This window comes from Echinops telfairi, unplaced genomic scaffold (genome assembly GCF_000313985.2).
Source record: "Echinops telfairi isolate 266 unplaced genomic scaffold, ASM31398v2 ScPeMD7_7400;HRSCAF=8409, whole genome shotgun sequence".
Lineage (NCBI taxonomy): Eukaryota > Metazoa > Chordata > Mammalia > Afrosoricida > Tenrecidae > Echinops > Echinops telfairi.
The window spans coordinates 18,226,433-18,238,439 of NW_022111300.1; the positions used below are offsets into that span (position 1 = coordinate 18,226,433).

General features: G+C 42.2%; 1 protein-coding gene across 1 annotated transcript in view; it reads right to left on the reverse strand.

The window, feature by feature from the left end:
- Window positions 1-2,380, reverse strand: part of B4GALT6 (beta-1,4-galactosyltransferase 6) — a 56,245-nt gene extending 53,865 nt beyond the window's left edge. The window contains exon 1 of the mRNA XM_004702931.2: window positions 2,269-2,380. Within this exon, the coding sequence (XP_004702988.1) occupies window positions 2,269-2,368 (100 nt within the window). The 5' untranslated portion in view covers window positions 2,369-2,380. The remainder of the gene's footprint in view (window positions 1-2,268) is intronic.
- Between the last annotated feature and the right edge of the window lie 9,627 nt (window positions 2,381-12,007).

Consider the following 12,007-nt stretch of genomic DNA (forward strand, 5'->3'; position numbering starts at 1 on the left):
TGAATATGACCTCTTTCCAGATCTTTTTTATCACTCACAAGGAAAACTCTATATCCATTAAACAATCTTACTCTTGCTCTCTACTGTCACTGAGGCCACTCCGACTCGTGGTGACCCAACAGGACAGAGCAGAACTGGCCCCTGTGGGGTCGGAGAAGTACATCTTTACGTGGCAGAAAGCCTCGTCTTGCCCCTAGCAGCCCCACACGTAATCTGTTAGGAACTACTAGGGGTACTCCCATTAATCAACCACTGTTGGTAGGTGCACCTGAATCCGTTCCAACCACAGTGATCCTGCACACAACAGAACAGAGCACATCCCCACAATTGTGTTTATGCTTAAGCCCCCGGTTGCAGCCACCATGTCAATCCATCTCTTTGAAGGCTTCCCTCTTTCGCTGCCTCTCTACTTACCCAAGCATGGTGGCCTTCTCCTGGCATGAGTCACCCCTGTCAACATGTTCAAAATATGCAGATGAAACCTTGCCATCCTGGCCTCGAAGGAGCTTTCTGGCTGTACTTCTACCAAAACGAGTCAGTTTGTCCCTTTAGCAGCCCATGGCACTTTCAGGATTCTTCTCCAGCGCCGAAATTCAGACATCTCGATTCGTCTTCAGTCTCCTTTATTCACTGTCCCACTTTCACATGCACAGGAAGTGCCTGGAAACACCCTGGTGTGGGCACCTTCACCCTCAAGTTGCCATCCTCACTTTTCAGTGCTCTGAAAGGTCCTGTGCAGCAGATTGACCTACTGCAACGTTTTGATCTCTTGACTGCTGCTTCTGCCAGCATTAATCAATAGCTCCCCATATTGATCCTCTTCTACAGCCCCTGCCAATTTTTATTCGGCACCTGCTATAGTTTATCATTGGGCAGCTAACCTCTAGGTCAGCAGTTGGAACCCACATCTTTCTCTAACAAAGAAAGATGAGATTTTCTATTCTCCGTGGAACTTTGTGCAGTCTCAGAAACCACTGAGGCAGTTCTCCTCTGTCCTATAGGGTCACTGTGAGCTGGAATCCACTGGATTTTAGCGAGACTCTATACGATACATTGGCAGCTGCTGAAAATGGAAGATCAATAAGGTGATCTCCAGGAAGGCTACTGTCAAAGACTCATTTTCTTTTAATCCTGAGGCAAGTTCTTCATTTCTTAATATGATGTAGTTAAGTCTAAATATTTTCTTATTCTGCACTATTTATTAATGGGTCTCAGTTATTTTTGTCCCTCTACTCTTAGCATGCTATGATTCTATAACCTTTATCAATACTTTTAAAAAAAACTTCTCTAGACATGTCTGCTGAGCAAACGCTAACAGGAGCTCCCCCTGCAGAGTTTTAATGGTTCGTGAAGTACTGATAAAAATAAGGAGTAGCACTCCTCCTCAGGGTTTCTGACACTGTAAATCTTTTCTGAAGCAGACAGCCTCAACTTCCTCCTGGGGAGCAACTGGTGGGTCTGAACCACCGAACTTGCAGTTAGTAGCTCCATGTTTATCCCGAACAGGACTCTTTTTGTTCCCTTTAATAGTGTCTGAAAGGAGTGGTGGTGACCATTAAAAACCAAAGAAACTGAAAAATCATCCCTCCTCCCCATTAAAAAAACTTCAAAGGCATATACTCGCAAATTCATGTCATCTGACGATAAAGTATTGGTTCAAAACAAGTGTTATCCTCAGGTACCGTACTGCCAAGAATCCTAAGGAGCTCAATTCATCCCCACGGACTTGGAACAAAGGCTCAGGCTCCAAGGTTAACATGTCCAGAGGTGTTTCCCTTCTCCTATGGTGTTACTGACAATCGTAACATCCTGCAAGGTTACTGGGGTGAGGCTTGCCTTCAAACAAGAAACCGTCCAAGTGAGGTTACAACTAAGGCCCCATGGAAAAAACACACTAGCTTGTGTGATCCAAGGATTGTGAATAATATACCCCAAACCTGAAATAGGGAATTGTATCAGAGCTTACATTGCACCACTCAAAGAATGTAGTCCCTGCCACTGGACCATTCGTGTCCAACTGTCAGCTGACATGCTGCTGTGCATCTTCTCAGCATAAAAAAGACAAGAACTAAATGTATAAGAGGAGCTAACCCTGCTGACCACCTCTATGGGGCAAGGTCTTGGCACGAGCAGTGAAATGACCCAGCAGGACAATTCGCTGGAGATGCCTTCATCCTTAAAAGAGAGTCAGCTGAGGCCGAACAAGCTCACAAATAGGGCTGACTGTTGTTCTAGCAGGCAAGCATACGTGGCAAGAAGCAGTCTTACCTGTCCCGTTGAGTGTGGTGTTTTTGTTCGTGTACAGCCTGATCATATGTCCTATTGTTTTCACATTTTCTCTCAGCATGATGCCTCGGGCTTGCACCATGAAGAGATACGTGTTGGCTGTAAGAAAAAAGAGAAGACGTCAGTCGCGACTCAGTAAGCTCTATGGAATGGAATAGCCGTCCCAATTATTGTCGCCAGAGAAAAACACAAACATCAAATTATTATTTCCCACCATCAAAAATACTTTTATAAGACAATAGAATTGAAAAAAATGACAAAATCCATCTACCAAATTGGCTGAGACAAATCAAACAAATTAAAATATCATAAAGAACCCCTCTATCCATAAACCATTTCCATTCAAAAGACTTTTAAAGTTTTTGAAAAGCTTTGTATAATAAGTGTAAGGTCACAGAATTACATAGTTTACATCCTTTACTTCTATTTTAATTCCTCAAACCATCCTTCTTCAAAAAAATACTCCAAAGTAAGTAAACCTTACCTAATTATAAATATATCATAAATTACTGGAATAGCTTGTGGCCACTATGGGTCTTGTATATTCTCAAAGTGCTAACTGAGAGACGACCTAGAATTAAGATCTATTTTTGTTAATTTCTCTCAGAGAATTAATTATTCAAACTTTACAAGTCTCCCTACCAGCAGCGTAGCAATAAAACAACTCAAACTCGATGTGTATTTTAAAGTTGGGTCAATTAAATTCTCTGGAATAGGTGCTACAAAAATAACCACTGACTCCCCCCCACCCCCTGCTTTCTTCCTATAGAAAGGGCAGTGCCACACTAAATGTTCTCTTCTACTCTAAATTCTCTAGAGAGAAAGTCAAACTATCCTATATTCCACTCACACAAAACATGGAGCTTCATTATCACAGCAAAAGCAAAAACAGTAAGCCTCAATTAATACGTTTCTGAGTTAAGACAGGCTAGCTCATGGCACCTCAGATGCAACTGGTCCAGAAGACAGAAGAGTAAACAAGCCCAAAGGTTCATGGAAACACTTCGTCCAGTGGACCAGGAACGCACCGTGCAAACATCAATCTCGCTGACCCCCAAACCAGAACAAGAATCTGGCAACCAATTGCAGCTGCTCTGGAAAGGATCACAGTAGAAGGTCCTTGATAGAGCAGGAGAAAAATGAAGAACAAAATTCAAAATCATACAAGAGACCAGGCTTAGTGGCCACACAGAGAGTGGGGGACCCCTTGTCCCTCTTTGAATCAAATGATAGGTAAGTCTATAAAGAGCACAGTATCGCTAAGGAGGTATGGGCACCTTAGAATAATCAGCCATTGGATATATTTTTTAATCGTTTTATTAGGGGCTCATACGACTCTTATCACAATCCATACATACATCAATTGTGTAAAGCACATTTGTACATTCATTGCCCTCATCAGTCTCAAAACATTTGCTCTCCACTTAAGCCCCCGGCATCAGGTCATTTTTTTCCCCTCCCTCCCCGGTCCCCCCTCCCTCATGAGCCCTTGATAATTTATAAATTGTTTGTTTTGTCATATCCTGCCCTGTCCGATGTCACCCTTCACCCACTTTTCTGTTGTGCGTCCCCCAGGGAGGAGGTCACATATAGATCCTTGTAATCGGTTCCCTCTTTCCAACCCACTCTCCCTCTACCCTCCCAGTATCGCCACTCATACCACTGGTCCTGAAGGGCTCATCTGCCCTGGATTCCCTGTGTTTCCAGTTCCTATCTGTACAGTGTACACATTGGATATTTTTTAAGGCAGCACTGATCCAAGGACAGAGTCCAAAAGGTTTAGGAAAGGCCTGAAAGTAGGAAAGACCAGGAGGTCGTGGGATGAGCCATGTTATACTGTGGGGATCACAAACCATGACATGAAACAAAATGTGAATGAAAACAAAACAAAAAAACCAGATCTGCTCTGAAAACCCCCACCCATTTCACAGTAAAAGGTGGTTAAAAAGATAAGCTGGCTTTGAATACAATTATGATCACTCCTTGAAAAATGAATGCAGAATGGAATTATTTAAGAATGACCACTAATTTCCTGGGCCCTGCTCTATCTCGAGATGAGATAAAGGGTTCAGGAAAATTTGGTATTTATTATCTCCATTGCCATTTTCTTTGTAAATCTTAATTTGTTCCAAGTCAGAAAAAAATGACAGTAAACTAGGTGAAATAAGTCAACACGAAAGAACATTATATGCAACCATTAATATTAAAACTCAATATTTTCACACACACACAGAAAAAACAATAATAGTTACCAAGTATTTGAGGGGAAAGGAGGGGAAATCACTAACTACAAGGTAGACGCAAATTAACTAGAAGGCAAATACAATAAAATAGAGATGCACAAAAATAAAATGATGAAATCAAAGCAAGACCGTGGTGGGAGCACAAGAGTTAAAGACAACCAAGGGAAAACCGGTTCTACAGACAATCCTGCCACTCGGTAATCTGTAAGTGCATTCTGACCGGCCCCCGGTGAACGGGCGCGGAAGGAGAGTGGGACAGTCCCCATGAACATACATGTCAAGGTTTGAGAGACGTTATTTCAGGATTTCATCTTGCCTGGATCCACTATCAATGTTCACAGAAACAGCAGCCAAGAGATCAAACGGCACGTGACAGTGGGTAAATTTGCTGCACAGGGCTTCTTTCACGTGTTTAAAAGCTACGAGGCTACCTTCTCTTTTAGGCTGTCACTCTGAGGACTGAGCTGAGCCTGACTCAAACCATGGTATTTTTGATTGCTTCATAAGGATGTGAAACGTGGACACTGAAGAAGGAATATCAAATAACTGATGCCTTTGAATTATGTTGCTGGCAAAAAATATTGAAAGTACCCTGAGCTGTCAAAAAAACCCCAAAAACCCAAATCTCTGTTGGAAGAAATCCAGCTAGAAAGTTCCTCAGAAGCAAGTATAGCAACTTTGTCTCCGGTCTCTTGGACATGCTGCCAGGAGGAACCAGCCCGTGGTAAAGGACAGGCTGCTTGGTAAAGCAGAGGGGCAACAACAAAGAAAAGCAGCAGCCCTCCATACGATGGACTGACACAGTTGCCTGACAGCGGGCTTCCACAAACCCTGGGGAGGAGGTTGCAGGACGGGCGTTTCCTCCTGCTGTTCAGTGGGCTGCCATGCGTCAGAACTGCTGCAACAGCACTTAGCAGCGCCAGCAGCAATGTGCGACCCACACACCCGTGCATGGAGAAGCGCCTACAAGGACAAGGGTGTGAAAACGACTCAGATAGAGCCAAACAGTTTGAGAGGAGTCACTGGACCAGAGGGTCAGAAGCAGTCTCGGTGGACACAAAACACAGTTCACAGAAGCCCAATGTTATAAATCCTACTTGAGCAGCTAAAACCCCAAACACACAACAAGCAACACTCATAGAGAAGCACATGTCCTTTCACTTTCAATCCACAAAAATGATCAAAAGGTCCAGGTTTCACACAAGCTTTGCCTTAGTAATTGTTAGGCACAGGCCTACCACCGTTCTAGAAAGAGTACTATAGGTAGGTTTAACTTGTTCTGGCCCAAACTCGCTGCTCCAGGCTTTTAAAAAAGAAGACAGTTTTTATTGTGTTTTAGCTTTTCAGTGAGCTTTAAGAGATGTATGAGGAAAAAAAAGAAAAAACACCCAAAAAAGGCAGTCAAACTGTAGAAAAGTATTAAATAAAAGCCAAACTAACTTTCCCAATTCTTGCTAAATCAAAAGCAAAAGTTCAACTGAGATGACGGGGATGCATCGTGTCCATTACTGTATCCGACTGGTTTACACCACTTTGGAATACTTAACCATAAAGTTGTGTGCAGATCTGTTATCGATGACGTGAACATCTTATTAATATTTTTTCTGTACCAAGCTGTAAAAGGAGGGATGTTACAGAGTATGGGAACCAAGCCAAAGACGCAAACCCCCCAGGCTTCTGGGAATTATGTTGATCTAAGCAAGGAAATGTTTGTGGGAAACATGGGTGCGTTCTTGTGCGTATTGAAAGCCAAATTGGCACTCTATTAAAATAATGATATGAACCATTATTCTTCTTGTCCTTTTAACATACCTACTCTTAAGATGAGGTAGCACAGCGACTTAAGTACCAGTTCCCCATCAGAAAGCCAGCAGCTCAAACTCCCCAGCTGCTCGCTGAGAACTCTGTGAGGACGATGCTATTCTGTGCTGCAGGGTCAGCACGCTTCAGAGCCAACTCACCGACAGTGAGTCTGGCTGTCCTGGATACTTACATAGCGAAAACTGCGGGACATCTTGAAGCCAAATCAAATGTAAGGAGTGAAGGAAAGCAGTGCAACAGAAAGACATAAACAATTTCAACATTTCCAAACACGAACAAAACTGTTCAGAATAAAGAAGATTGCCAATGATGCCTTTGGCAAATTTACCAAAATGCTTCACTTGGGACTTTTCCGATGGAAGGAAGCCTTGGTGGCACCAAGGGGTAAGAACCCGGTTGTTAACAGAGAGGTAGAGACACAGACCCACCAGCCGCTCTGCAAGGAAGAAAGACCTAGGGATTTGCTCCTAGAATTGTCTGTCAATAGACATAACCGATGGTGTAAGATGCGGTAAAAAGCAAAACACCCCCCAAAACCAACCAATAAGTAAAAATAAGGGTTCCTGAGGGCAGGGGGCCATGGGTCAAGGGGAGCTGATATCAAGGAGTTCAAGAAGAAAGAAATGCTTTGAAACGGACTGTGATAGCAATTGCACAACACTGCTTGATCTGATTGAACCATGGTATGTTATCTATACTTGCTCCCAATAAATTGATAAACATAAAAATGATCACAGCCTCAGGAACCCCCCGGGCCAGTTATACTCTCTCCTATAGGGTCGCTAGGATCAGAATCATGTCAAGGGCACCCTGGGCAGCAGATAGCTTGGGAGTGGGCTGGTGAGAGAAGCCAGACATCGAGCTCTCCTAAAGGAGAACTCACGAGTTCCTTTGGAATCATTTACTGCAAATGAGTCACATTGCTTGTGTTCATGGTCCTCATGGGTTTAATCCCTAAAGATAAAAAGTCATTAGATGTTGAAGTGATGCTCAAATAGAGACTTGTTGTTAATAGAAAGAAAGAGATGTTTATTATCAAAGTGCTGCAAGACATAGAACATCAGTATGAAGTGGCTCCTACTGTCTAACTTCCAAACATCATAAAACCATGGAAATAATACACTTATTGTCATTTATTATCACTAATATAACATTAGTAAGATTTTCGTTAAAGGAATCCTTAACTCAGACATTTTCTTCAACTTAAAGAAAACAACACCCACAGATACAACTTTCAGAAGACAAATAAGGAAATCTTTCCATTCCTTGTTTTTGGTCTCCAGATATGTTGCTGTTGATGTTGTTGTTGTTAGGTGCTATCAAGTTAGTCCCAACCCGCAGCAATAGCACCTGACCCTAACTACGTGCCATAGAACGATATATTGCCTGGTCCTGCGCCATCCTCACAATTGCTGCTGTATGTGAACCCAATATTGCAGCCTGGGGCCTATCCATCTCATTGAGTCTTCCTCTTTTCTGCTGACTCTCAACTTTATACTAAAACCACCACTGCTTAATTAAAATCATGCTGTGTGTTCCCTAATTTAGTTCATTTTCGGTGCCTTTGTATTGCAAGACATAATACCAGTTCTGCTTTATAAAGATAAAAACACTGTAAATATTAAGAAAATGAATTTTTTTTTGATACAAAAACGGGTCGCAAAAGTTTCCAGGTGTCCTACTTTGGGTGAGAAAATAATTATGAACTGTCTCATTCTGAACTCAAGAAAAGAAACTTATTTGCCATGAGGCTATATTTTCTCGACACCTGTAAAGATGCAGCTTTGGTCACTAAAATTGCTATCAGTAGTCAAAACAATGAGGATGGATACTAATCTGCAGAGATCTGGAAGGGTGTCCTGGGCTCTCAAAGACTCCCACTCAACCTATCTCCATTCTCCCAACCAGTATGACACCGTGCTGCAATCTCCAGATCTTTCAGCAAAAGAGGAGCTGATATTCCGAGGGGATTATGAAGGAGCCCCCGTAGCACTGTCAGACTGCCAATGCTGCCAGGGCAGTGGTTCAAACCTGCTGGTTGATCTGTAGGAGTAAGATGTGGCTAGCTGTGCCCATGAAGATTCACAGCATTGGCAACCTTTTGAGTCTCTATGAGTCAGAGTCAACTCGATGGCAGTGTGTTTGGTTACACTGGTTAGGCATTTTGACCAGCAGGAGATGTAGGGCTAAAGCTAAGAAGGAGCTAGAAATACATGTTGGGGAGCATTCATTTAAAAGTCAGAATTGGAGCTATGGTGGTCAACTAGCACAGGAAAAATATATAGAGAAATGAAATAGGAAGATAAAGGTCAGATAAAGAGCAGCTACAGATAAGATGGACAAAGATAAAGGCCCCCAAGATGAATTTCTCTGAGCTTAGTTGCAGCAAAGAAAGTATTAGAGGAAATAATGCTACAGAGGCAAATGAGAAAAATACATGATAGCTTAAAAAAGAAAAAAGTACTAGTTAGTCCATATACTGGTTGTCAGTCATTTTCAGAAGTGCTTGACTTAAATAAACCCATTTCATCACCACAAGCAAGCCAAAAATGTAGGGAGAAGTATTATCCCCAGTTTGTAAAGAAATTGAAGCTCATAGAGGATAAATAAACCGATGCAGATCATACAGCTACCAAGTAGTAGACCTAGAATTCACATCTCTTTAGTCTGGCTCCAGCCATCTAGTCCATTACCATAATGCCATTTGGCCTCCTAAAAATGCTATTAGAAGGTTCTATAGAAGAATACTGATCCAACAGGGGGGAAATTGCAGAGCAAAATTACAAATTTTCATGGAATATGTATTTTCTGGAACCATGGAGGCTGGCTTAACTCCTGTAACGTGAGATGATCTTTACATCTTAAATCACAAATCTCTCCTGAAGACTTCTTAAAAGCAAACAACAGATCTGCTTAATTAGTAAAGAATTTCTGGCTTGAACATTTTGCACTTTCAAGATATAGATAATGCTTAAAAATATAATCAATCAAACTGAGAACAGCAACTCAAAGGGTCCGATGGGATGCTTTGAGGGCATCAAGTCGATGTTCACGGGCGAGGGCGAAGGATGAAAAGGAGGAGGAGGATGGCTACACTAACGGGGTGTAAGTCACGGCTCAGAATGATACAGGAAAAGCTCAATGGCTGCACGTTCTCCTTGCACAGCCTCTCAATAACTACAAAAATAAATGTAAAAGAACTGTTCTTACTCAGCATGGAACATGGTATAAGTATATAAAGATAGGTATATTGATCTATGGATGTATATATATGTAAATACAAAAAGGAAGCAGATGGACTTTGGGCCTCTGCTTAAATCCTACCTCTGCACATGAACGGTTTGTTTTAATAATGTGGCAATGTATGATACTCACTTTCCCAGCATGATCGCTGAAAACAAAATGGGTGCATAAGCAAATGTGGAGAAGAAAGCTGTTTGTGCCTGGTTATGAAAAGATATGAGTCTGGGGTCTTAAAGACTTGAAGTTAAGCAAATGGCCATCTAGCAGGGAAGCAACAAAGCCAACATGGAAGTAGTACACCAGCCTGTGTGATCACAAAGTGTCGACAGGATCAGACATCAGAAGTTCAAAAACAAGCAATCAAACTGACATGAAGGAACATAGGCAAAGTGGAGACCCAAAACCCACTTGTAAGATCACTGGACAGTCTCACAGAAGGGCCATATGGAAGGGATGATATATCCAGTGTGCAGTATGAAACATATAACTATCCTCTAGTTCTTTAAAAGTTATATGATGAAACATATAACTATCCTCTAGTTCTTCCAAATTTTCTCCTTCCATTTAATCAAATGCAATGTATCCAAGAGGATTTACCAGGAGCCGAATGGAGGGTGAGCATGATAGTGGGGCAGGAGGAGGGTAAGAGGAAATAGAGGAAAGAACAAGGAGGCAAGAGCTATTTATAGAGCTATAGCCATAGGCATGTATAAATGAAATTGTTAATTTATAGTGAAAGGGATAGAGGCCAATGTACATGTGTTAGGGTTCTCTAGAGAAATGAAACCAAATTGCTGATAATTAAATATATTTATTTATAAAGATAATTAGATATGTAACAAGAAATGAACTGTTAAATCATATACAGATAAATATATAATACAAGAAATGAACAGTTAAATTATAAAGCACTACAAATGGCTCAGTGCAACTCGCTCCCGTGAGAGAGTTGTGAGAGACTAGCAGTCCTTCAAGTCTAGTGTGCTGCCAGATCTTCCTCTATTTATAGAGAGAGCTAGGCTATCTCAGCACAACAGCCAACCACAAGGCAGATCACCAACTGTCAACCAACCACCAGTCCCAACTGCCAGTCCCCAGCTCCAGAGATGTCTCAAAGGGACCTCAACTTACAGCGACACAGTCCACAGGCTAGGCATCCCACACGTAGTGTAGCCTATAAACTGAGGCACAGAACAAGCAAGGCAGCCGCACACTGGTCCAATGATCAAAGAGCAAGAGACAAGAAAGGCGAGGCTCACCGAGCCATTTATCTCTCCGCCCCTCAGTTAATCCCACTTGTGTTTATTGGTCAGGCTGGCACAATGAACTATCTCAGTACATATATTTATATGTTAAGTATTGAGACAACAGACAGACTTTGGGCCTCTCTCTACTCAAGGCCTCCCTAAACACAAGAACATTTTCTTCTAATAGCCTGGCACTCTTTGATACTCAGCTTCCTGACACAATCGGTGTAGACAAAATGTATGCATAAGCAAATGTGGTGAAGAAAGCTGATGGTGCCAGACTGTCATACTATATAGCATCCAGGGTCTTAGAGGCTTGAAGTCAAACAAGCAGCCATCGAGCAGGCAAACAAATAAGCCCACATGGAAGAAGCGCACTAGCCTGTGTGATCATGAAATGTCAATGGTATCAGGTATCAAGTATCAAAAGATCCAAAACAATTATATCGATGTGAAAGAGGGGAGTTGCAGTGGAGCCACAAAGCCCATCTGTAGACAATTGGACATGCCCCCCATGGAAGGGATGATTCAACCAGGGTATAGTATAACACCGACAAAACACACACCATTCCTCTATCTCCTGAATGCTTCCTCCCCACTCCACCCCCACTACCATGACCCAGTTCTACCTTACAAATCCGGTTAGACCAGAGTACATACATTGGAACATATAGGTGCTCTCGACACATGGAATTCAGTACAGATAAAACCCTCAGGAACAGTAGTGGGAGGAGTGATATGAGGGTAGGGGGAACATGGTGGGGGCGGGCAGAAAGGAGGAACCTATCAAATGGTTGAATATATAGCCTCCCCCGCTCCCAGAGGGGGAAAATAACAGAGATGTGGGTGAAGGGAGACAAGGGACATTGTAAGACATGAAATAACAATAATATATAATTGATCAAGGATTCACAAGGGTGGGGGTGGGGAGGGAGGTTGGAAAAAGAGGAGCTGACACCAAGGGCTCAAGTAGAAAGATAATGTTTTGGAAACGTTGATGGCAACATATGTACAAGTGTGCTTAATACAATTGAATGATGAATTGTTATACGACTTGTAAGAGCCCCCCCCCAATAAAATGATTAATTAAAATAAGAATTTCCTCCTCCCACTATCATGGCCTTAGTTTTACCTTACTAATCTTGCTAGACCTATATATGTACATTG